We start from the raw sequence: 27,323 nt of genomic DNA, 5'->3' as shown, positions 1-27,323 counted from the left end.
ACACCCTTTGTTAAAGCGGGCAGGGTTACGAAGCCGGTTACAAAGAACATAGCTGAGAAATGTATGTTTCAAAAATGATTTTGGTTCCATGGAGTGGAAAAACTACCACCTAAGGTCGCTCGCAGGGCTACTATTGCATTGTTGGTAGCTTGAAATGAAAGTTTAATCTTTGTAAATTGATTACAATTTATGTGGAAAATGTAATGGTGGGAACATTTTATCTAGGAATAAGGAATATTTGACTCAATTTGGTGGGCTCCTGAGTGCAGCCTTGGGATTTTATTATGACCGTTGACAACCGAGGAATTGAAAATGACTCAAATCGTATCGAATCTGAAAAAAAAAAAGAAAAACACACAGGAAGGAAGTGACCCACAATGGCAATAATGCTAGCCTTTTTTTAATTGAGGATTTTTTCGTATAATTGTCTTTTCAAGTGTTATAGGGATTCCCATACAAATCCTTAAATTTTTGTTGGCTTTCCTCGACACTTAGCTTGAGGTACCTGTGGCTCCGCCCTCCAGTAATCAAATGTTTTGCTTCAAGACATACTGTTTACTGCTTCATTCAACAAACAGATGCTCTAAAATTAGATTTTTATTTGATCACTGGGATTTAGCCCAACTCTTGACCGGGAAATAACATTTATACCCCCCCCCCTCCCCCCTATCAGGACACTCCACACACCCCGACAAAGAAATATATCAAGGGGAGGGTAAGGCCTCTGTATTTCCCAGTACGATGAAGGTAATTTTTACCAATCAAATTTAATAATTTACTTATGGGATTCAGAGTCCTCTTAAATTTAAACTGATTAACAAAATGTACCACACTTCTGCGTTTTTCATTCCTCCCCACCCTAGAAAGGACCGATTATTCATTTATCACGTGACTATTGAGCGTGGTAAATACTGAAGTCGAAGAAGCCGGTGAAGAAAGAAGTTCATATTTTCGATCAAAGAAAGGTTGTAATCGCATCTGACCCGCCATGGAGGGTGCCTCGGATGGAGGACTTGGTTCTCCAACTCCTCCAGAAGCGGCTGTGGTGGATGTGAAAAATTTTAGCAATTATTTGCGTCGAGTTGTACCACTTCTTCTAGAAGGCGACCCAGAAGTCCCCATCGAGCTCGACACGACTTTGAAAGACCCTCTGCATGGGGACTACATAAGAAAATTTCTGGCCGATGCCCAGACAAGAAGCCTTCTCGTGACACGAACACCACTCAAAGACGAAGAAGAGAGCGATGAAACTTCTTCCACTGAAAGCGGAGCGGAATCCGAGCGAGAAAGAGCCATATACTCAATCGATTTGGATATTCATTACACCGCGCCTAAACTGTCCAGTGTGGCCTTCATCAAACGAGGAGCGATAGTTGATGCTGACAAAAAGATTACCTCGCAAGTTCGTGTGATCAATCTTAACGAAGGATCGCCTTATGAAACACTTCATTCCTACATAAGCAATGCAGTGGCGCCGTATTTCAAGTCTTTCGTGAGAAAGTCCGGCAAAGCAGACAGGTAGTACATTTCATGTTTATTTCAGCATTCAAATGGTTGCATTCTCACGCGAATGTAGATTCCGTATTCTGGTGTTTTTTGCTAGTTTATAGCAACGTTAAATTGATTGCAAATTCGAGAATTTAGCTTTTTCCCCGGGATTGCTTCAATATCTTCGATGGGTGTGTTAAAGTATTAATATTATGCAAATTTATAGTTACACTTAGTGCTTTGTGAGACGGCCAAACTCTAATTTATTTCTTTCTTCTTGAATGGGAAATGATATTCCTGTTTGCAAATTCTCAGCATTGGGAAATGCTTGTCAACTCAACAGAAATGTATCAGCTGAGGGAAACTTAAAATATGTTGTGAATCTGAAAGACGTTCTCTGGTTAAAAATTGGTTAAAAATTATAAGCTTTCGGCTATCTATCTATAGCCTTTAACGAATGAAATATAAGAAGCACGAATTAAAATATATACGAAAAGGGGGTGTAAAAATTCGATGCGGGTGAGAACTAAAATATGAATAAGAATGATCTAGAAAAAAATTACAATAAAATAGAGTATTGTCTCGGTAACGGTTTAGAATTATTGTCCGCGTTAACAGTTTTAGCGGTATGCCAGGATTCCAGGGTTTTTCTAACACGGTAGTTGCCTTTGTCAATCACGCATGCATTATTAAAGTCAATAGAGTGGTCATTCTTCCATGCATGGCTGGCAATGTTTGACCCTTTCGCGAAATTTTTTAGGTTTCTTTGATGTTCTTTTTTCCGCGTTAAAAAGCATCTTCCAGTTTCGCCAATGTAACTCCACGGACAGTCCGAGCACGGAATTTTGTAAACAACATTGCATTGTTGGTCCAAGGGCTGTCTTGTTTTGGGGATGGGAATTCTTAATTCTTAATTCTTAATTCTTAATTAATTCTTTAATTAATTCTTTAATTCTTAATTAATTCTTTAATTCGTGCTTCTTATATTTCATTCGTTAAAGGCTATAGATAGATAGCCGAAAGCTTATAATTTTTAACCAATTTTTAACCAGAGAACGTCTTTCAGATTCACAACATGTCTCTTCCTGGTTACGGTGCAATTTAAAATATGTTGTTAGTGACTTGGAAATTCTTCAAAACCATTACATGAACATGCAGCTCTTTCAATTTGTATACAAAAATTTGGTTTTATCAACGGAGTTGATGATGTAAATTGTGTACGGTGGCCAATTTACATTATCAACTCCGTTGATAAAACCAAATTTTTGTATACTACTTCCCCACTGAGGCAGCACCACAGTTTCTTTAGAAACTACCCCCTTCTTTCCATTAGTGTTTGTCTTTTTCTGTAATTATAATATACAGGAAAAAATTACTTGATTCTGATTGGCTGAGAGCAGTGCAGTTTTTTTGTAAACACAGTGCAAAAAGGAGTAAGTTCAGTGCAATTTACTCACAGAATTCTCGCTTTTCAATTGGTCAATGAGCAAGCAAAGTGAGTGATAAGCAATCAAATTCAAGCCCTAGATGGCCCAATTTACGGCGCTTTTTTTTGTGATTGTGTGGTATGCATGCGTTGCTTCTGCTTAACCATCTCAAAATTTTGTCATGTATATTGCTAATAAGTAATCACATGATTTTTCTGGTACAATTTGGGATAAATAAGTACTTGTAGTTTTTTTCAAATACTACATGTACAAACTGCACTTGCCAATTTGTTTGCCTTTGAAAAGATTTACTTGTGGTTGTTTATTCCAAATTGCACTCTAAATCATGTGATTACCTGTACAAAATATTTCCATGGAATCTAACCTAACAACAGCTGTTTTTATACAACAAGGTTCTCTCGATCAGTCCAGACCAGCAATATTATCAGGCCTTCTGATATTACGTGATGGTGCGATTTCGCACAATCGACCTCAAATCGCATCCGATCGCACAATTCACGAAAAATCGCATAATTCACAAAAGGACGCACAAAATTCATAAAATGAAACATAAATCAACACGTTTCTTAGAAATTCCTGCATAAATACGCCATTTTTATGATGATTTATCTTGGAAATATGCTAAAAGACCTTTGTCACCTTCGATTTCGTAAACATTCGAAGTTTAAGGCTTTATTTTTCATGTCGGGGACCTGGTACGTTTCTCCTTCTATTGGTGCAACACAAACACGCTCTTATATACACACCACTGAAATGACACCGTTGCCTTTTCTTAGAGAAGAGATTTGTGAAAAATAAGCGAAGTTGTAAGTTTTTCGGCAAAATGTAGTTTCTTTCGTTGAAAACTGATAAAAACTTACTCATGGATAAGTTTGTTCTGAAAACGCTAGCTTTTTCTTCGACGAAGAAGGAAGTTCCCACCTTCCTCCCAATCTGACAGCTCACGATCAAGCAAGAAAGTACCTCACAGGTATACTCTCCACGTGGACGATGGACTGTTTTTCTCGTCGTGCAATATTAGGGCCTTTTATACGAGAGAAAGTAAGCCGCAGCTTACTCTGGCCACGGGGTACAAAATACGCAAAAGGATTTATTTATACGAATATATATTCCCAGGTCAATATAAGCCGCGGCTTGAAATAGACGTGAACATAGATTTTGTACCATTTATACGGGGTGAACATTCGAGTCTTCTGTAAGCCGCGGCCAGAGAAAGCCACGGCTTATTTTCTCTCGTATAAATGGGGGTATGGCCCCATTGTGATTTACCATCTTCGGAAGTTCGTGGTTGACAAACACCTTGATCATTCATTTGGCATGTTAGCTGTGTCCTTTCAACTTTTAACGTGGTGCACCGGTAGTGCAGAAGACCGCATTTTTTTTATTTATCCCAACTAATGACGATCGAGATACATAATTACTGTTCCTTTGTGTTCAAAATGTCTTTAGGGCAGCAAAAAGTTGTTTTTCTTAACCTGAAACCTTATAAAACAAGCTTAAAATTGCTGAGAAAAAAATCGCGTAATTTACATTATTTATCGCATAATTGGCCTTTCTAATCGCACAATCTGCCCTGAAAAAATCGCATAATTTGCATTTTTTAATCGCACCCCATCAGAAGGCCTGTATTATGCATCTCACATTTTACCGTATTTACCCGTGTATAATACGCACTTTCTTTCCGCTAAAACAGCTCCGAAAATTGAGATGCGTATATATTATACACGGAATCCATTGGTTTAGACACGTGTCCCTCATTAGCGTAAAAACAAAGACGCATTGGTTTTTGATTGAAAAGTGAAAGGCTTGACCCAGATCCACTAATAAATTAACCTTTCTGTTTAAATGAACAACTGAACAACTGAACAACATAGCCTTCACTTTTGAGGGATAAACTGAAACATCAAAATGGCCACGAAACTCCCCGGAGTTTACGATGCCAGTCTGATAAATAACGCTCGTTAATTTCGCTGAAGATCATCCGATTTCACACTGTTATAATTTATTATAAAACTTTGCAAAGAACACAACAACCTACTACATGTTACTGGAATTATGGACAGAACGCCACTGATCTTCGATATGCCGTGGAACCGAATGATCAACATTACACCGCAGAGAAGAAAATTAACTGTTTTGTTGGCGCGTGCTGGTGATGGATCAAAATTAAGACCAATGGTGATTTTCAAGAGGAAAACGGTGCCTTAAGTTGAAAACAAGCACAGGGTTATCAGCGACGCCCAAGAGAAAGGCCGAATGGATGCCGAAGGAATGAAGAGTTTGGCATGCTCCACTTGTTGGGACTGGGGAGACGAAGAAGCCTGCTTGTTTATGCTTTTGAAGCTCGTGTGACTGAAAGCATGAAAGCAGCATTTACAGAGAAAATACCAATTTAGCAGTAATTCTTGGCGGATTGACCTCAGTTCTGCCTGAAGAGATGATTGAGTCGTATTTTGTCAAATATGGAGTAGTAAAAAAGCCTTGATAACACACAAGACGATCTTGTGGACGGGCAACAAGTTAAACTTGTCGATGACGAATCTTGTGCGAGAGAAGTGTACGTTGAACATCAGGAAAAACCCCCTATGATGAAATGCATCTAGTGTTGTGATGCAATCACATGACGATGGAGCTTGAACCCTTTGTTCTTATTGTGCACCTGTGTTTTTCGCAGAAGTCTGGCTTTACAGTACGCGTACAGTCGAACCTTGATTATCCAGACTCATTGGGACTATACGAAATAGTCCGGATAATTGAGGGTCCAGATAATTGAGAACATGAATATTAATGAGGAATAAAAACTGATTAAATTAAGAAAGCGACATTTAATCAAAACAACAATATGGCCTACATCCTCACTGTTTGTTGTGAATACCTGTACACGTGTCAACAAACTTCATGATCTTTTCCTTGCTCTCGCGTATATCAGATATCTGCCGTTTACTAACACCACATTCAGCTGACAAATTTGTTCCTTTTTCTTTTTCTCTAATCACAAAATTATAGCCTGTTTATCTTTTATTGAAAGAACGGATTGCTTACGCTTCAAGGACATGATGATCGTGAATAAGCATTTGTGACGTAGTGTACATGTAGTTTGTTCGCCGAACGAACCAATAGAGCGTGAAATTTCACTGAGCAACAGAGCAACTCTAAGCCAATCAGAACTCATTCGAAAGTTCTTCATTAGTTACGTGTGCGAGCACTGCTTTATTTTGCTCTTTGAAAGCGAAACAAATTTGCCTCTACTTTACTTTTCAACGCTGTAGTTTTAAAAAGAATATGGCTACGGATCTTGATCATGACTAATAAATATTCATGACAAAATTGGGACCAGAGAAAAAGTCCGGATAATCGAGGTTTGACTGTACATGTCAGTTTTGGCATTTTCAAAATGACATCTTCGATCTCCAGCACCTATAATTTATGGTTGTGATAATTTTTATTGTCTCATGCATTTTCCTATCTGACAGTGTTTTGTAAAAGCACAGGGAAATGCTCAGCTGTTACATAGCAATTAATTAACACATGACACATGATAATCACCAAAGAAATTATGATGCCTCTTGTTCCTGTCTTTGAACTTGACAAGCTATACAGACCTGCTGAAAATCCTCGAGCTCATCCCACAGTTAACTCATGGCCAATTGATGAGCTTGGAAACTGGTGCCTTAAAAGTTAGCGGGGAAGGGCTTGAGGTAGTCCAGGCCCACAACCGGGGAGGTATCCATGGCAACCCCGCAAGCGGGAACCACTCCTGAAGCAGCTGCTAACAGACATCGTGACACTGAAACTAGTCCAGTGGAAATACTTACCTAACCTTATAGTTACATGTATCTCCTAAGACAAGTTGCCCTTTAGGAAGAGAGGGCAGGACTGATGAATCCGCAAAGATTTGCACACAAAGGAACTGATCCGTAACAATCACTAGAATGCAAAGCTACACTTGAAAGCCCCTGCAAATTCCAGGGGTACCCCACAGGTCATGTGCATGTGGCTCAGTTGGTTGAGCACCGGACTGTCATGCGGGAGGCCGTGAGTTCAACTCTGGCCGGACCAACACTCAGGGTCTTTAAAATAATAACTGAGGAGAAAGTGCTGCCTTTGTAACTACATCTGCAAATGGTTAGATTTTCAAGTCTTCTCGGATAAGGATGATAAGACGGAGGTCCCGTCTCACAGGCCTTGTTCATTAACTCTGTGGGACATTAAAGATCCCACACACAATACGAAAAGAGGAGTGGATTGTGTTCCTGGTGTTGTGGTCTGACCTTTCCAGCATGTGGTCGGCTTGGCAGGATTAGCTTGAAGGGCGTCTGTGTGAATGAGACCACAATTGTGTATAACAGCCAGAAGTCAGGCTACTTAGCTAAGTGCTTGAAACCAGTCTAAAGTCTAAAGTCCTTGAAGCGTTTTACTTTTGCAAATGTTAACGGTTTGCCTGATTATGTGTCACTTTTGAACAATGAAACGTTGGCGGTTATCTTAAGTTCAGGAATATACCCATACATGTACAGTCCCTCTTTAAGTTAAAGGCAATTCAGAATGCTGCACAAGGCCACAGAGCACTCAATTTTTGGCAGGTACAAAACACAAGTCTCAGGTCACAGGTCTCATTCATAGGTCTCTGTTTTTCCAATACAGAAACAAGCCTAAACATTCATTCAAGCAACCTTTAGGCTTAATTAGACGTAAAGTAAGACTTTTTAGGCCTAAGGTTAGCTTTAATGAATGTTTACAAGGCTGCTGCCTAACGGTCACCCTGTCACCTGGGTCACCTTACTTGGCAGCGCTTGCGACCACATTTATATTTATTTACTTATTTATTTATATACATTATTTATACAGAAATTCCAGTTCAGAATAGCTGGTTTAAATGGAGATCTGTACAAAATGATATGAATAAGTAATAAAATATATAAATGAAAGCAAAAAATCATTCGAAGAGTTCATGAAGGTGAAAAATTAACTAAGATGATTTAGATGTTTGTTGACTCTCAGTTTAAAACTAGTGAGAGACTGATCATGGTGTAAGTTACGAGGAAGAGTGTTCCAGGATTTGGCGGCATTGTACTTAATTAAGAGATGTTTGAAATTTAGTAGTCTTGGCAAGAGGCAGGCCGATAAGGTCTTTGTTCCTAGTGTCGTAGTTATGGTTCTGCTCCGAGGAGTGGAAGTAGTCTAGTAGATGTGCTGGAGCCAAGCCATTGATACACTTATAGACCTGCATGCACTTTAGGTGTTCCCTGCGGCATTGTAGGGGTGGCCACTTCAACGTTTGCTGTATATCGGAATCGGTAGCCTTGCAACCTGCAATTATTCCCGCAGCTCGCTTGAGAAGACGGTCAAGCTTAAGGTAGTTCTTGTTTCGCTGACCACAACCATCCCACACAACGCAACAGTAAACGAATAACGGTAGAACCATAGCATTAAACAGAGTAATGCAAGCTTTTAGGATGACTTTTCGGGCTCTACGTAGCATTCCAAGGCAGGACGAGATTTTATTTCCGATATGTTCAATGTGTTCGTTCCATGTTAGGCATGGATCCAGAATCACGCCCAGATATTTAAATTTGTATACCCTTTCAAGATCTTTGTCATTAACACTTACTGTGAATGACTGGACTGAGCTCAGTTTTTGGTGGGTTCCCATAAGCATATCTTTGGTCTTCGAGAGATTTAACATGAGATAGTTCTGGTTCAACCATCCGACAACATGGTCGAGGTCATGGGACAGAGCGGCCTCAATAGCTTGCACAGAACTGCTTTCAAAAAACAACAGGGTGTCGTCAGCGTAAAGATGGACTTTACAGTACTTTGTTACTGACGGTAGATTGTTAATGTACATTATGAACAATAGAGGTCCCAAGACAGACCCCTGGGATACACCATATAATATGGGTTCAGCATCAGATTGAATGCCATTGATGTTAACACTTTGGCACCCTGCAAGCAGAGCCTTTCTTTTGCTTGCTCGATTTTGGCGTTCTCGAGAAAGGCTCTGCATGAATCGAGTAAGATCTTTATTGAATATGCGCTGCATGTTGCCAGGATACAGTCTCGAACCCAAGCCAAATATGCCAGATCTCGCTGCCATCTTGGTTTTTCACTGTACAGCAGGCTCAATTATAACCATCGCTTTTGTCACTAAACGGACACTTGCGCTGGAATAACCGGTTTGACGAGAGAAAACAAGATTGACTAGTCCAGAAGCTCAGACTGCGGCGGCTTCAAAGAGTTGACGCGATTCGGGCAGAGCCTACTTTTCTCCTCCTCGATAAAGAAAAAGACAAAAGGATGCTCTGCTCGCAGGGTGACACTTTGGGTTCTATTAGTAAGATACGCATTGAACCAATTCACTGAAGACTTACTTAGGCCAAAATCTGCCAATTTCGTAAGTTAGTAATTCGTGGTCGAGGGTATCAAAAGCCTTAGATAGGTCCAGAAATGCCAGGCCTGTAAGTTTTCCTTTGTTGATGTTGTGCAGAATAGTGTTTGTAATATCGATTAGGCTGGTAGCAGTAGAATGTAGTGGACGGAAACCGGATTGATAAGAAGATAGGAGCTTGTGCTTTAGTAAGAAGTTATACACCATTTCATGAACTGCCTTTTCTAGAATCTTTGCAAGGACTGGCAGAACTGAGATTGGGTGATAACTGGAGGTACATTTATCAGATTTTGAACCATACTTGAACACTGGAGTTACGACGGCATGTTTCCAGCTTGCGGGAATAGACCCCTCATTTATTGATCTATTCATAAGTATTGCTACGGGTGTGGAGTTGTTTCTTTCCAATTTCTTCAGTTTTTTAGCTACAAAGGATTCACTAACTTGAGAAAGCTTGAAGTTGTTTGAGGATCGATTTGCAGGTGGTCTGGGGGCCGATAATACAGAAGTCATACTCTGTCTCAGTTTTTCAATTGCAGTAGAAAAGTACTTAGCAAAGCTCTGCGAGATCTTCTTAGGATCCTGAATAACACCGCTGTCAGTCCCAAGTGACTCAATGGTTGACATCTTAGATTTGATAGCAACGATGGATTTCAACGTTTTCCACAATTTGGACGAGTCTTATTTTCTTCAATCAAGTTGGAGTAGTAATCTTGTTTAGCATTTCTAATGAGGCAAGTTGTTTTATTTCGCCGCTCTTTGTATTTAACCCATTCTTCAGTTGTCTTTTGCTTCTGCGCCTGTTTATGGTGGAAATCTCGTTTCGCATCAGTTCCCTTATCTAACACGTAAGCCATGGTAGACTTTCAGCATGCACTCTCTTTGTGGCAAGAAGTGCGTGTTTATCAGCTGTTGCGTTAAGTGTTTCAGCAAATGCAGTCCATGCTTCGTCAACAGTCAAACTGGTGTCAACTTTCTCCCAGGAGGCCTCATGTAAATCAGCAGCAAAGTTTTCACTTGAGTAGCGTTTAAAGTTGCGGTATTGAATATTTTTGCTGGGGCTACGTAGTTTTTTTGCTTGTCTTGTCAAAAATATCAGCGAATGATCGCTAATCGAGCACTGTAGCACACCTGACTTGATGATTTTTTCTGCATCATTTGTAAATGCCAGGTCAATTGTCATAGAAGAGTGTTTGGAAATGTGCGTTGGTTCCTTAATGAGTTGATCGAATTGATACATATTTAGTAGTTGCATGAGTTCTTTAGAGATTCTTGGCAATCTTTTAGGAAGCATATCACAATTAAAGTCACCGAGTATAAGTGTCTCGACTCCTTCACTGGCTGATTGATCCATAATGTTGTTGTCCAAGCTTGCTTTAAACGCATCAAAATCAGCGTTAGGTGGTTTATAAAGCGAGAATATAAAGGTTTTCTTGCAGTTTGGGAGAGTTAGCTCCAGCCAAACAGTTTCAATGTCTGGAATAGAAAGATCGGATCGTTGCCTAGCCATGAATTTCGTGCTTTAATATATGGCAGTGCCGCCACCTCTTTGCGAGTCGTCACGATCTCTTCTTATGATGTTGTAACCATCAATGTGGAGCTCATTATCAGACCAGGTGGAATTTTGCCAGGTTTCACTGAGACACATCACATCAAACGGGTTGTCCGCCATGAGGATTTTGAATTCATCGAGGTGTTTGGACAAACTTTGGATGTTCAGATGAGCAATTTTGAGGCCAGTAGAGTTCAGTGCTGAGTATGCCCATCCTGGATTAGGGCAAATGTCACCCGATAGCAAGAGAAGAGAAGCCAAAGACCAATATTGCACGAGTCTGGGCAGTTTGGCCAATTTCATCGAAGCAGATACCTCGGTTGTCTTGTTCTTTGCTTTTAGTAGTGTTGAAGATAATTGCGGTGTAGATGCAGTTCTACCAGCATAAAAACTGTTTGAGATATTATTCAGATCATTTGAGGCAATCTGAGGTGACAGTCCTCTGATTAGAATGTAACTAATGCAAAAAATATACAATCTTTGCCACCCGCGATTCTTGCGTGGCACCGCCGCCATTGTCGTTGTCACAGCGTTTCTGAATGAGTAACCCGGACAAGCACCTAACTTACACAAGGTGATTCGTCCTCACTTTTAATTACCATAATCTTATTCTGGGCTCTTGAAAAAAATGACTCTGGCTTCTGACTTAACGTTGGAAGCCCAAAGGGCTCCAGAAAAATCTTCTTAGGCAGCAGCCTTGGTTTAGGTTTCTTTCTGTATTGATAAAATAGAGACCTGTGAATGAGACCTGTGTTTTGTACCTGCTCCTCAATAATAGCGTGGAAGAGCCTCTGAACTGGAGACCAGTAAAAAAGAAATTGGCAAGGTGAACTGAGGGGAAAACCATGAGGAAGTGGGGGCTTTGGGTACTAAGCTTCTTCTCTTTTTCTTTTCAAAAAAGTCTCCAACTTGGCTGCCTCTGCACTGTCATTAGTTTTCCTTATGTTCCACAATTATTCATTTTGTTCTCTAATAATAGGACTGGCCCCTGGCTAACTCAATCTGTTTGATGTTTGAGTACGCTTTCATTTTTTATATTCTTAGGGATGGCGACAAAATGGTACCATCTGTGGAAAAGAAGATTGCAGAGCTGGAAATGGGCCTCCTTCATTTGCAACAAAACATCGACATCCCTGAAATTTCCCTTGCTATTCATCCCACTGTCACAGCAATGGTCAAGAAAACAGCTGAAGAAGGTCGTAGACCAAAAGTTCAAGATTTTGGAGATAAAGTTGAAGATTCAAGTTTCTTGAATCAGTTGCAGAATGGGGTTAACAGATGGATTAAAGAAATTCAAAAGGTCTGTAATCTACTTGAGGTCTTTTTGGCTGTTGTTTAAACATTCTTCCTCGGTTGAATAGTTTACAGAGGTTTTTGCTTTTCCCATTTCATTGATAACTGTCAGTTTTGCTGATTTGAGGGTGTATGCTAAGGCTTACCTCATGTCTAGCCAACCGTTAAATGGAATACTGCACCTTATGGCAGGCAATTCCTTGCCACCCACCTTTAAGCTACTATTTTTGGCACCCTTCACCTGTTATGAGCTTCATGCTAGCCAACATTTAGAGCACTAATGTTATAAACTCTGCGTAAGTTTCTACAAATTATTTGTTAACTCGTGTGTAAAAGTTAAACATCCACTTACTATCATCTTCATACCATTATCACTTTTTATTAATTTTTTTATCTCGGATGTTGCCTTTCTAGCTTTCTGATTGGTTCACTCAATCTTGGTCATCAGCTCATACTGTATGACCTAATATGGAAACTCATTTTAAGAGACAAGTGTTGCCCAGCTGAATAATGTGTGCAGGACCAAAATTTCCCAGGACAAAACATCTGACAAGTTTTGATGAAATTATTTTAATAACGCAATTTGCACTTGTTGGATGCGAAACTTGTTATAGCCAACTTGGTGCTACACGTCTCTTTGGCTATTTTCCTTCTCATATGCAACATGCACTCATGGAATAATAACTATTGTTAAATATTACCTGGGCTAATTAAATCAGTGGAAAGAAAGAGGGTGGATGTGACCAAGAAGCAGTTAACAACAAGTTCCTCAAAAGCACATGGGTTAACCCAAATATTCCACATACGGTATAAGGACATGATATAATTTTTTTTTTTTATGAAACACATAATTATTTTTGCTTTGTTCATTTCAATTAAGAGATAACCCTATTGTACCTTTCTTTACCATCAGGTGACCAAACTTGACCGTGACCCTGCATCTGGCACTGCCCTGCAAGAAATCAGCTTCTGGCTCAACCTTGAGCGAGCTTTGCTAAGGATCCAAGATATCAGAGAAAGTCCTGACATTGCTCTCACTCTTGACATCTTGAAGCATGGCAAACGATTTCATGCTACTGTCAGTTTTGACACTGATACAGGTGATTTTCATATTTTCAGTAATATCACTCAAAGAAAATTAAGAGCAGGGCTAAGCCCTGTTACACCCGAATCAGAACCCATAGATAAGTAAAATCCTTAAGTTTGCTCTTAAGTAAAACTTTTTTTTTTCTTCTGCTGATATTGCTCTCGTGCAAGTAAAAACGTTTTCTCTCACACACTGCTGGGAGCCATGCCAAGCCAAACCACACAGCCTGACCTTTATTAACATAAGAACATCAAATTTGTCATACAAAGACACAAAAAAGTGGCTAGGGAATAAGTTCACCTCAACTTAACACATTCTACAAGTACTCCATGGGTGGGTGGGTGGGGCATGTCAGGCAATCGCAGATGGCAAAACAAAACCTGAAACCTACACACACACACACCTGTACCCAGACTCCCAGCCGTGTGTGAGAAAAACGTTTTCCGCTTCTTTCATTCTTCAGCCAGAGGAAAACCACACTTTCAAAAAAAGGCTTTGGACAGCTAATTACTGTTATTACATGTAGGTGTGAAGTCACATAAAGCACATCTCAGATTGTACTAGATCCAAACATGCCCAGAATAAAACTTCCTGAAATGTGTTTTGTCCATTGACACCTGAAGTCCCTGGACCGCTGCCCCATTGACAAGTAAAATCTTAATCTGAGGGGTTTTGTTTGGTTTTTCACTTTTGTTTTCCACCATGCTGTAAATAAGATGGTTACATGAGGTTATTAATATAAGCAAAGGTAACTTGGATAAAACTTAATGAATACAATGCACTTGTACATGTATTAGTATCATAATGAATGCAAAGTTGCTATATACGTATTGTAAATAATGTAAAGTAGCTGTATAATTAAGTATCGTAAATAGTGTAAAGTGTATTTTTAAAAATAAAATAAAATTAAAAAAAAAAGAACTTGGATAGAACTGCTCATCAACTGACATAGCGCATGGGCATGGACGGTCACTGTTTGCACACATTTTTTGCTTTATTTCCGCCCACCTTCTCCTGAGGGAAGAAATGGTGATTATAAGTTTTTTCCACTGGGAAGACAGTGTGACTGGTGCCTCAGTTGACCAGTGGCTAGGTTGCCATGGTTCCGATTAAGCGTTGTTTGCTGTATGGCACCTACTCTCCAATCAAGTACTGACAAGTTAATGTTGCTTGTTTGATTTGATTTTTAAAAGAGAACAAAAATTTTTGTTTTAGGATTGAAGCAAGCTCTAGCCACTGTCAATGATTACAATCCACTGATGAAGGATTTTCCCTTGGATGACCTGCTGGCAGCCACAGAACTGGACAAGATACGAGCTGCGTTAACAGCCATTTTCACTCATCTGAAAAAGATCCGAAGCACCAAGTATCCGATTCAGAGAGCCCTGCGACTTGTAGAAGCTATTTCACGTGATCTAAGTTCACAGCTTTTGAAGGTACAGTGTACATGTACATACTTTTCAGTGTTTGTGCGAATCCGAGCAACTCCTTTCTTTCAATGATTATAAATATTTTCACATTATTACATTCACACTGATTTTGTTGAGGGTGATGAAGTGTCTCCTTGCTCTGCTCCCAAACTACAATGTCTTTCATCTCTTACTCTAGAAGTAAAGACAAAAATAATTATTATCATCACAAAATAGTCCCCTAAACTCTGCTTGTCTGGGTCACTTGATGTTGATCACTGTATGATTTATGCAATAATTTCTTGGACATGTTTGTTGGGTTGTGCTCTGATGCACATAATAATACTAAATTTATTTTGTTCATTGTACAGGTTTTGGGAACCCGGCGGCTAATGCACATAAATCATGAAGACTTTGAAAAGGTTAGTGTGGAGGACGGTGCCTACTAAAAGGTATTTTTGTGCGGTTTACTGGGAAAAGCAAATCTTAACAAGTGTTATTGAAATCCAAAAAGAAAATTGGGGGTAACCGCGCATTTTTCGAAGATAATTAATCAACAATATTTGTAAAAAGCTTTAAAATACAAAGCAATGTATGGCGTTCTTTTCCAAATTGAAGCTTAAATTATCTCTGAAAAATGCGCGGTTGCCCCCAATTTTCTTTTTGCATACCAAGATCACTTGCTAAGTTCTGCTTTCTCCGCATAGTTTTGAACCACGCAAAATATCCCTGTACTAATAAGCACCAGCAATAGGAAATACGAGTAGTATCTCGAGATGCGCAGAACGTACATGTATGCACAATGACAATAGTAGGCACGGTCCTTAATCTTTAGCAGCCTAATGTAGCAAACATTATCATTCATAAATAATGGAAATCCTAATTTACATGTACTTTTCTTTCTTAGATCATGGTTGCTTGTTTTGAAGTGTTTACCACTTGGGATGATGAATATGAAAAACTTCAAACACTTTTAAGAGATATAGTTAAGAAAAAGAGAGAAGAAAGCCTCAAGATGGTGTGGAGAGTGAATCCAGCACACAAACGGCTTCAGGCACGACTTGATCAGATGAGAAAGTATGAATTAAAATAAAACCATTATTTTTTTGCAAATAAAACATACATGTAAGTATTATTTTGTAATAGTTTCTGTAAGTGGTTTGAGTCCATGCAGCATCTACATTTTTTTGTTTCTACGAAAAGCTTGATAAAGCAAACAAAAATCACTTCGCACACAGCTCTTGCTCAGCAATTTTTTCACTTGTTGTGGATCTTTTGGCAGCCTTTTTTTACAAACAGGCCCACATTTTGATGCAATGTACTTACATGTACCCTTGCAGATTAGTAAACTTTAGATTGCATTATTTAACTGGGTCTTTCTCTTTTATTTCAGGTTCCGTCGTCAGCATGAACAACTTCGAGCTGTCATTGTTCGTGTTCTTCAGCCCCCTGCTGTCAGTCAAGCAACTCCCACAAGTCCAGGTGGTCCTTCTAGTAGCACTGAAGATGAGGAGGCAAAACCTAAAGTTTTGCTTGATCCAGCTGATGCAAATGCAATTCAAGAGGTGAATCTTGCTTATGAGAATGTCAAAGAAGTTGATGGTCTTGATGTATCAAAGGATGGAAGTGAGGCATGGGAAGGAGCTATCAAGAGGTTTGTTCGTCTAAAGCCGATGATACACAGTTCAACATTGGTTGATCAACAAATGTTGCAGCTCTTGTTCAACAAATGTTGAACAGTGTGTCGTGTCATGTTGAATGTTGAAATATGCATGCCATTCAATGCGTTGAATGTTGGTGGGGAATGATGTTGAATGAAAATAGAGACCAGCTCTATTCCGTTCAACACGTTTGTGCAACATTGTTCAACATTTGTTGAGCAACAAATGTTGCAAGATGTTGAACCGTGTATCATCGGCTTAAAGTGCTTCTAAGATCAATTTTTTCTTTTCTTTTTTCCTTTTGTGATTTTTCTTTTCCCCAAACTACAAAGGAAAGAGTCATTTGAACGATGATGAAAGTAATGGAATTTGGGGATTGATTCTGTTCTTGAGATGTCACAAACTCCTTGGTGGTTTAATACAGTACACCTATCCTTGACATCCATTACAGTCACAGTGTTTTAAATGTTAGTGAAAGTGAACAAAAATTAATACAACATTATTATAGTAACTACTGTTTGAACCTGAAGAGGAGACATCTCTGTCATTTAAATTTGCAAAATTCTGGTCTGATTAGATTAGACATCTTAAGGTGGGTCATGCTATAAGGCAAAGTATGCATTATTTTGTGTTGTGATGTTGAGATTTTAAGAAAAAATTAATAGTAATTCTAAGATTTGAAATTATTGCTACAAGTAAGTGTAATGTGTGTAGCACAGTTACGGTATTTGTATAGTGTACATGTAACTTGAAACAAGTTTTAAAGTCGTAACTCTTTGTTAGGTATGATGAGCGCATTGACAGGGTGGAGACACGTATCACTGCACGCCTGCGTGATCAGCTGGGAACCGCCAAGAATGCCAATGAGATGTTCAGGATCTTCTCCAGATTCAATGCTCTGTTTGTTCGGCCACACATCAGAGGTGCCATTCGTGAGTACCAAACACAGTTGATTCAAAGAGTGAAGGATGACATTGAGGCACTTCATGACAAGTTTAAGGTGGGGTTGGCTTAGCCTTTTCTTAACATACTTGTAGTCAACAGGTTATTAGCCGATGATTCCTGTTGTTCTTTCGAAAAGTGTTTCGACATTTAAAATACTGTATTGTAGTAAAGAATGGGCCAAAATTAATCAGTCATGTCCAACCCTTCTCACCCCATTCCCTTGCTACTTTGTCATTGATTTGTGATGTTGTTTTATACAGAACAGACTGCCCTATAAAGTCAATAGTAGGGAAAGTGGAGGTTGTTCTTTGGAAAAAGTTGACATAAATCATCTATGTGAAATGACTTGCGTAGTGAAGCTTTGAGAGGGACCATTTAAGTTGTTATAGAGAGATGTGTTATTATGAATGGGGTGAAAGTAATGATAGTGATCCTCTTTATGTTTTAGGTTCAGTACCCTTACAGCAAAGCTTGTAAGATGAGCAAAGTACGGGATTTGCCTCCAGTATCAGGTTCCATCATCTGGGCCAGACAGGCAAGTATTGGTGTCACCAACAACCTTATCAGCAACCTAGATAGAGGGTCTTGTAAGGGAAAATGCCATGGTTAATGTAGTTGTGACACTTTTAAAAGGATAAAAATGGGGATGACCTGAAAACACTGAGCCCCAGTCCATGGAACCCCCTCCCCTTGCCCCCCACAAATTGGTTTGAGGGACTTCCATCCTAGTTTGGGCATGGTATAGGTCCGTGGACTACCCCTACAGACCCCCTCTATGGACCACCCCAAAACAACATCGAAATAAAAATAAATAAAAATTAATAAAATAATAACAACCAAAGGTTTGACTTACCGGTTATTTGGATAGACCACCCGTGTTGGCAAAATCTAAACCATTATGCTCTGCTAATTTAACAGTCGAGACCAATGCTCAGGCTCGGCTATGAGGTACATGTATATTAATCATATATTGCCACTTTCTTGGCTGTGGACTGGAGTGCTTTGAAAAAGACTGTTAACTTCCTTCTGTCATTTTGAAGAGAGAGAGGTTGTGTTCTATGTACATTTGGGTGCAGAGAGTGAGGGGAATTATGATTCTTGGTAATAATTTAAAGTGTGGAAGTTGTTCCAGTATAGTCCGCTGTTTGATTTGAGAGCTGACTTGAATATTGTGGCACAGGAATTTGCAGTCTTAGATGAATTCATTGCATTGAGATGAATGAATGATGCCTTGGTGAAATCACTTCGCTTTCAAAATCAAGTGCAAAGTCCTGAAGTTAACTCTGTGGATCAAGGGAACAGTTGTAAAATAATTATCTGGCTGGCCTCTTTTGAGTCACTTGTGGCAACTGATTCATTGCAAATCTTCAATCCGGGTTCTCAGCTGCTTAACCCATTGATACCTCAATGGCAGAGTGGTTAGTGCACTTGCCTCCTATCAATGTGGCCCAGGTTTTATTCCCAGATTCAGTGTCATATGTGGCTTGAGTTTGTTGGTTCTCTACTCTGCACTGAGAGGTTTTTCTCTGGGTACTCTGGTTTCCCTCTTCTCAAAAAGCAACATTTTGATTTGATTTGTCTCAATTGTTGATTTCAGTTTACACTGTCCCCAATTAGTGCTCTAGTGCTAGAAGACTAGACACTTAAATAAGTTCCTTTCATTTCTTTTTTTTTTTCCTAGAACACCCCAGTTGACCAGTAAAATAGTCTGGTGTTAGACAGAGTAAAATCTGACTTACTCCCAGGGGTCAATGTATCATTGAAGTCATCATTGTGCTGTAGCCACTAGTTTTATTGTCTAACAACGCTTCCTTTTTTTCTCCAGATCGATCGCCAGTTGTCAGCTTACATGAGGCGTGTGGAGGATGTCCTTGGCAAAGGCTGGGAAAATCATGTTGAGGGACAAAGGCTGAAAGCTGATGGAGACAGCTTCCGGCAGAAGCTCAACACTCAAGAACTGTTTGATGAATGGTCTAAAAAGGTAGGTACAGTGTACATGTATGCTCCTTTCTGTAAGTAGAATTCTCCATGCAGGACCAAAAAATCCCATTGGTACATTACATAGTTAAATTGGGATTTAAACTGAGGGATGCTAATCCAGCACCAAAACCATTACATTGTAGCTACATGTAACTCCTTTCTTTCAAAGTTTGCTTGCTCTTGCAAGTGTACATAATTGTGTAATTTTAAAGTGTACCTGCTTCAGGTTGTACCAGAACAGTCCATTTTACACTTCTGTGCTTAGTTACATGTACCTGGCCTATGAATGACAGTGAGGCTGGAGTTGACCTTGTTTTGATAGAAACCTCACTGCCTTTCTTATGTAAATTCTTACTAATTAGCATGACAACAAGAAAGGGAGGAAGGTCTGTGTCATAACAAGGTCAACACCAGCCTCACTTTCATTTAAAGGCCAGGTAACAAAGGACACAACTGTAAAGAGGTCTATTAGAGAAATGGTGAGGTTCTGAAATAATTATTCTTGCGGTGGGACCAAGAAAAAAAAATAGACAATTCTATAGGCAAGCTTCTAGGAGCTACTTATAAACAACTAAGGAGAACAATTATTAACATGTAGCCAGCACAGAAGCATTTATTTCTGTCCTACTAACATTTTAGACAATGACTAAATTAAGGAAAGCCTGACCATTTACAGTGTGATGAAATGGTATATGAAATGAATCATAATGAACTGCGGATATGAAATCAAGTGAAGCTATGATCTTCGCAGTTATGAGCACAATTTTTGCAATTGCGTAGAGAAGCCTGAAAAATTCAGGACTTTAACGCCTGAATTTTTCAGGCTTCTCTGCGCAATTGCAAAAATTGCACTCATAACTGTGAAGATCATAGCTTCACTTCATTTACAGTGTGTTTCTATCTTTCTTTTCACAGGTGCAGCAGCGAAACCTTGGTGTCTCAGGACGCATCTTCACAATCGAAAGCACAAGAGCCCGTGGAGGGGGAGGCCGAGGAACTGTGTTGAAACTGAAAGTCAATTTCTTGCCAGAAATCATCACTTTGTCAAAAGAGGTATTAAAAAGCAGCATTGAATGCAGAATGGATTTAGCACATGTATATAGTGCAAGCAATAATTTAAGGAGCATTAGTTTGGGACACTACAGTTTTAGTTGTTTAGTTATGGGACTCTGTGGAGAATTGTGGGGAAATGTATGGCAAAGCGAAAAATAAACACTTTGTAGTGCAGATGTAACAGATAAAGGCTGGAACTTGTGTTACCTTTGCCCTTTAACGCTACCCTGTGTTGTTGTATCTTTTGCAATCTTACATGATGACTTATGATGACTTGAGCGGTTGTACCCCAAAATGCAAATCAATCATAGTACAAGTATATTTTACCTCTCAGTTTGTACACAATTTATTTCTCTGTATACAGGTACATACATGTATTTGGAATTATTGTTTCCAGGATATCGTACGGCTTTGTAACATACCAGCCTTTAATTTTTCAGGTTCGTAACTTGAAATGGCTTGGATTCAGAGTTCCATTGGCCATTGTGAACAAAGCTCATCAAGCCAATCAGCTGTATCCATTTGCCATCTCGCTCATTGAGAGTGTGCGCACCTATGAAAGGACTTGTGAAAAGGTAAAATAAACTGGGTTTGTTCTTGAAAATTTTTATTCTAAAGGTCGAGTCAACAGGTACTGGGTTAGTGAAACAGTCTAAGCTTTTTTCATACTTAAAATTGTCTGCATTTGAAGCTACAACTGGAGGTTGGGTACCTTCCATTTCCAGGGAATTTGGCAGAAAATTTGCAGCCAGCCAACCAGACTCTCTGTTGCTAATTCCTTTTAATTGCGTTCAAACACATTATCATTGAAGCACAATTGGATGAATAAAAAATTATAAACAGAGTCAATGGAGTACCATGTACTTTTCTTATAGTCACTCAAAAAAGAACCCAAGTTTGACTTGGAGGAACAGCTATTGGTGACAGGGGTGATTTTTCAATTTATTTTATGTGTAGATGTTATTTATCAGCCGAGAAGGTTTTATTGGGGACAAAAAGTGTTTGTGAATGTTGATTTAATATGATAATTATATCTCCTGTTACAGTTGATTTCACGTTTCTTTACCACGCCACGTTGTGAATTTTGTTGGGAAATTGGATACTAGGTTACAAAGTAGCCAATTACAGTACGTGTCGAATTAGACAACCAAATTGTAACTTTGAAATGCGCTTCCCATCTTCTACCAGATCGAAATTCACAATTCACCAAATGAGCCTGTTGCCATCTGAGGCTCATGAAAGCATAAACAAGTGGTTTGAGGATTCAACACCATTCACATGTATAGGGCACATTTTCCACACATTATTGTAGCAGGTAATAATGTTTTCAATAAATGGGCACTGTCATACTCTTGAAAATGGGTTGCAATTTGGAAAAATAAACAAAAATATCATTGTGAAAAAAATCACTCATAAAGTAGGTTTTCCTAAATGTTCGTCTGAAGTTTTTGGTCTCTCATTGTTTGAAAGGTTGAAGAGAAGAACTCTATTTCACCTCTTGTTGCTGGTTTGAGAAAGGAAGTGCAAGCACTGATAACTGAAGTGAGTATATTGATTATTTTCAAAATGCTGGTATTTCTCTCTCTCTGTACATGTAAGTGGAAGAGTCAGAGGACAGTGTACATTGATGAAAGAATTGCTAAATGTTCCCTAGTGCAAGACAATCTTTTTTGTTCAAGACCTTTTTGATTTGGTATACCTCCTGTTTTTAACTCTGTTAAATTCCATTTAACTATATTAATTGATGGTTTTGTTGCAGGGCATGGTTCTTGTTTGGGAATCTTACAAGCTGGATCCTTATGTGCAGAAGCTTGCTGAAGCTGTGTTCAATTTTCAAGAAAAGGTATAAACAGTTTGGCCTTCTGCTTAAATTTTATAGCACGAACATGCCTTCTTGGTGTTAAAAGAATTCTTTATTAAGGGAGACAAAAAATGATACTGCAATTCTGATACTCCTAAGAAGCCACAGACAGTTGCATAACAATTGCATGTATTTATTGATAATAATATTGTTTCAAATATAGAACTTGCTGACCTTTCTTATCATAATATTAATACTTTTGATCTGTTTTTTATTTAAATTTGTTTTGTAGGTTGATGACTTGCTTGGTAGTGTTGAAAAGATTGACATTGAGGTCCGCTCCTTGGAAACATGTGCTTACAACTGTCAGACTTTTAGAGATGTCCTGGGCAAAGTTCAGCGTGCTGTGGATGAGTTGAACCTTCATTCATATTCCAACCTACCACAATGGGTGGCCACTCTAGATCTGCAGGTGATTTATGCCTTTAGTCGTGGAAAAGAAATAATGTTAAAAGATCAAATGAATGTTCTTTAAACTACAAGAAGATCTTAATTTCTGCTTTAAAGGGGCTAGGTCATGCTATTTTCGGTAATTTTGTTTAATTTTGTTAATTATGAGCTCTAAACGTCAAATTGGCAGAGCAAGAGTCTTTCATTTGCAAAATCACAGCCACATAACAACTGAGAATGGTTTTCCAGCTGTGTAAATGACATTTTGATGTACACTGATATAAATTTGAAAAAAGGTGGGCTGACGTTTTTCAAATTTACCCAAATTCAATCCATTTCAATCCTCTCCAGTTTTGTCCATCCATGTCCCTTCTTGGCTTCCCTGTGTTTTGTTAGAGTTCTTCTATAGTTTTGAACAGTTATTTTGATGTTTTAGTTAATTCTATGACCATTCGATCAGTGCTGAAATTGCCTAAAATTGCGTGACCTAGCCCCTTTAATTGACAAATCTGTGACTCTGGTCCTATTTCCCTTAATCCTGATCTGTACATGTGCCTGTACGTGCACTATCTTTGCCCTTTGTGCCATCTGGGGTTGACTTTCTCAAATAGCTGAAGGTCGCAAAGAAAGATTCTTCAGTTTTTCAATATCGATGTTTATTTGTCAGCTTCGAGAATAATATGTGTAAAAGAAGACGCAGCATCTATTTTCTTGCCAAGTTCTTTCAGTCTTCCGGTTACACGTGCATTCAAAGCACGGAAGAGTTTTGACTGAGCTTGTTGATTTGATGTGACTTTTTGACTTGCTAACTTTACTGAAGTCTACAGCAATATTGTTGCTGATGTCTCCAAGAAGGGAGACAATAGGGTCAATTTGTATGCAGTGGGGATTTTTCTTTTACACTCCATTGTTTATGGAGTTACTTTGTTTTCAAGACAGTGGCCTGAGAATTTAAGGCAAAAATGGCTTACCAGAAAAATCAATTTCTAGCTAATTTTAGGGTGATGTATTTTGATATAAGAAAGGTTATTCAAATGATTGCACCGAAGGATTTTGCTAAAAGTTTCAAGGCTCCATGTCAGGGCTCCATTTAAACTAACTCTGCTAAATTGGATGCCCCTGGATAAATATTGAATTAAATAAAAAAATAAAATAAAAAATAGATGAAAAGGACTTGGAATAAAGAATGTACAGTGTATGAAGTTCTCATCAAATTTTGGAAATCATTGCATTTTATTCAGGTCGAGAAGTTCTTGTCTGGTCGTGTGGAAGCTGGTCTGAAGAGCTGGACTGAATGCCTGAAAGGCAGCAAGACCTCGCGACATATTATGGATGATACAGACACTTCCATGATGGCTCACAAGCCAGGAGGTGATCCTGAGATACAGGTGTGAAGCTTGTTTTTGTTTTCCTCAAAATGTGTGTGATTTGTGATTAAATAAATATTTTACCGTTGAGGTATGCAGTGTACAGTACCGCTCAACTATTTGCATTTGCCGCAGTTCTGACTAGGTGAAACTGCAGATTCAATCTCCAGTTTGTCCGAGGTAAAACCTTGTCTATGGTAACCGAAAGCCGAGGTTTCACTTACATTAATTTTTTTCCGGTTGATTTACGCCGAGGTTAAGAGAGGACGCGGTATGCTTTTATTTGGAGCAGATGCTATCAAATGTGTACATGACATGTACATGACTGTATGAAAGGGTTTGTTTCTTAAGGAACTGTTGAAAGGGAGAAGTACGATCAAGATACTGAACTGTACAATGTGAGCAATAGTTGTCTCTTATAGACAAAAGAAAATTTCCAGTGACTTCAACAGGATTTTGATCTCATGACCTCTGCGCTGCCAGTTCTTACTCTACCAACTGACCAAAGAAGCCACTCAGTTGGGAGCGGGTCATTTTGTTGGGCTCATGTGTTCCTGTGAAGAACTTGATGAATAAAATTAATGTAAATTTGAACTGTGGGTTATGGACGAAAGAGAGAAGTGATCTCACAGTTACAGTAATGTACATTGTACATGTATCATGGTTTCTAAATCCCATCGAAGCCACCTGAATTTAAGTGTCTGTAAGAGACAATTGCTTAAATTGTCCATTTACGTGTGTGGATCACCTCTCTCTTATATATCTCTACTTCAAAGAACGAATAGTTTGCAAGCATCTATTTTCTATAAAAATAATATATTTTTGGATAAATCCCTTTTTGCATAGATCATGTCTCAAAGTTTTCAGTCTTTTATTCACGTTGCATTTTCTTCTTCTTTTTTCATTTTACTTTGTTGTATCTCAGGCTGGTTTTGTTAATAAAAGTTTTTATTTTCACCCCGAGTTTGTTCTGTTACTAACCCCACTGTGAGGTTGAGATTTTACTATGTAAATTTCACTTCTTTATTTAACAGACTAGCCCTAATTTTATACTATGATTTTCCCTCAACTCACCATGATCCACACACACAATGTTTTCCCTTCACTCACCCGCCTTACTAGAGATTATTATTTCAGTTAGTGCAGAGAAACCCCTTCTTGTAGGGGGATTCTTGCTGCAGCACCATAATCATGCCGCAAAGTTTGCTAGTCTACTGCTGTTTTTGTTTTTTTTTTTTTACTTTAAACAGCTAGCTTAAATTGTCCATTTAAGTGTGTGGATCACTTCTTTCTTTTGTCCATATCCCACACTTAAAAAAAAAAAAGAATAAAAAATATGAACGTGTACTTTTTGATGTACACGTAAAGAAACTGTGGTGCTGCATCAGTTGGAGATGGCATGATTTGCTCTTTCAATCAAAGGGCTAACACTCAAAGTGTCAGCAGTCCATCATTTTGCAGTGGTAATTCAATGTTAATCATCTTGCTTGATAAAATGAAATTGTCTCTTGAATTTATCCCTGGGTGGAAGCAGCTGATTTCATCTCTGTTCTCCTTGTTGCCATGAATGACTCAAATTTAGCACTGATAAAGCCAATTTTCCTGTTACAGATAAATAAACAATATGAAAAACGTGGTAAACAATGTTGCATCAATTTCAAATTTAGAAGGCTTGTCCTTGTATTGGTCTCAATTTTCATATTTTTATACATTAGATCTTGAGGCATGAGATCCTTATTCAGAATCAAGTGCTCTTCATTCAGCCGCCGGTGGAGAAAGTGCGAGAACACTTGATCAGTGAGCTGCATGTGTGGGTTGGAACAATCACCTTGCTTCCTCGTATTCAAAGTTCACGATACCAGGTATTCATTATGGTTTGCATGATGTCTATTCAAGGGGTCTTATTATTTCGTACAGTAAGACTTACAGAAGTGCAAAGTTACATACTTTGAGGTGACATTTTCATCAGTTTTGCCATCGCAGATCTTAAAGTCCCAATTGTTTGCGGAGGGAGGCGGAACAACTCTTGACAAGGATTTTAGGTTGAAACGAATTTCGCTATAGTATTTTTACCTTCAAACAGGTAGCAAATAGAATACTTTGTCAATAATTTTCTGTTCATGATAAATTATCTCTGCTATCATCATAGGTGGGCTTAGAGCGTGATGAGTATGAAACTGATACAACCTATCGCAGTCTCTTGGGCAAACTTCCAGAAGGTCCTGTCTATCTGCAAGCTGCTTATGCTGCAATTGAAGAGAAGGTTGCCAAGATGGAGGAGTATGTTCAGGTTTGGTTGCAGTATCAGTCACTATGGGACATGGACATGAATATGATATACAACAGGCTGGAAGAAAACATGGAGAAGTGGATGGTCCTTTTGAAGGACATCAAGTAAGTGATGACAATTCTTGTTATAATTATACCCAGACTTTCACTCCACAAAACGAGGACTGTGATTGGTTGATTTTTGGTCATGTGCCCCTGATCAAATTCAAAATTTATGTATCCTGACCGGGATACAATTTCGCAGTTGTTGCCGGCTCCGGATGTTTTGCTGCAATTGTTAAAGGAAAAGTATAACAAAGCACTTAATGTCTGGTCCCTCGGTAAACTGAGAACAGTGTTTTGTTTTGTTTTCCCTCAAGTCCTGATATTTCCCAGGACAAAGTCAAGGAAAACATCGCGACTCGAGGAAAAATAAAACTGTTTCCCTGGAGACCATACATTTTAAGTGTACTTTGTTCTTTAGTTTTGCATATAATGCTTGTAGGCTTAATGTTGGTTGGTTTTTTACTAATTAATAAACAAGAAAGGTTACAAAGACATAAACAATAAACAATACAAATGTGATTACGAATATGTACGATGAAGCAGTTTAAAGGGATAACAGAATAATGATAATAACATTACATTTAGCAATTACCTAGATATGAACTAATTATCTTATAGGCTCATTTGGCTTGTGCAGTTCCAGGTGCCAGTTTTCCCAGAAATTTGGTGTCATTAATAATAAATACATGTAAATAAATTTTTTGGCACACTTTTATGAAAAATGGTGCTCAAAATAAAAAGCCAATAACTATAATTATTGCTATTTTTTAAGGTCCTTCTGAGGTATCTTCCATGCGTCACTTTTAATATTTTATTGCAGCAAATAATTTTATTCTGAAGTTATGATTCCTTGCTGTAATTCTTTCACAGGAGAGCTCGTGTAACATTTGATACTTCAGAGACGCAGAAAGTCTTTGGACCTATTGTCATTGACTACCATCAGGTTTGTTCTTATTTCTCATGGAACCCGTGCTGTTCTAATACCAACCACTGCATTGTTAACATTTAGAAAACAGTAGAGACATAATTTATAATTATTATATGAACTCAAGCCAACCTGTTAATCA

The 27,323-nt window shown here is 38.6% G+C and overlaps 1 protein-coding gene across 2 annotated transcripts in view; it reads left to right on the top strand.

Annotated features, from left to right (window-relative positions):
• The first annotated feature begins 825 nt into the window (after positions 1–825).
• The window catches only part of LOC138025035 (cytoplasmic dynein 1 heavy chain 1-like), a 96,165-nt gene continuing 69,667 nt past the window's right edge, over positions 826–27,323 (top strand). For both annotated transcript variants that reach the window (XM_068872276.1, XM_068872275.1), the window contains exons 1-19: positions 826–1,518; positions 11,921–12,176; positions 13,083–13,269; positions 14,472–14,692; positions 15,037–15,087; positions 15,573–15,742; positions 16,059–16,319; positions 17,110–17,326; positions 17,720–17,806; positions 19,097–19,252; positions 20,167–20,304; positions 20,745–20,879; positions 21,775–21,846; positions 22,064–22,147; positions 22,398–22,577; positions 23,797–23,943; positions 25,638–25,784; positions 26,072–26,316; positions 27,127–27,199. In XM_068872276.1, the coding sequence (XP_068728377.1) occupies positions 989–1,518; positions 11,921–12,176; positions 13,083–13,269; positions 14,472–14,692; positions 15,037–15,087; positions 15,573–15,742; positions 16,059–16,319; positions 17,110–17,326; positions 17,720–17,806; positions 19,097–19,252; positions 20,167–20,304; positions 20,745–20,879; positions 21,775–21,846; positions 22,064–22,147; positions 22,398–22,577; positions 23,797–23,943; positions 25,638–25,784; positions 26,072–26,316; positions 27,127–27,199 (3,357 nt within the window). In that variant the 5' untranslated portion in view covers positions 826–988. The remainder of the gene's footprint in view (positions 1,519–11,920; positions 12,177–13,082; positions 13,270–14,471; positions 14,693–15,036; positions 15,088–15,572; positions 15,743–16,058; positions 16,320–17,109; positions 17,327–17,719; positions 17,807–19,096; positions 19,253–20,166; positions 20,305–20,744; positions 20,880–21,774; positions 21,847–22,063; positions 22,148–22,397; positions 22,578–23,796; positions 23,944–25,637; positions 25,785–26,071; positions 26,317–27,126; positions 27,200–27,323) is intronic.

The sequence above is a fragment of the Montipora capricornis genome, chromosome 11 (genome assembly GCF_036669925.1).
Source record: "Montipora capricornis isolate CH-2021 chromosome 11, ASM3666992v2, whole genome shotgun sequence".
In the NCBI taxonomy this organism is placed as follows: Eukaryota; Metazoa; Cnidaria; class Anthozoa; order Scleractinia; family Acroporidae; genus Montipora; species Montipora capricornis.
The sequence above is the reverse complement of the archived record's forward strand: the minus strand, read 5'-3'. Positions and strand labels throughout refer to the sequence as shown.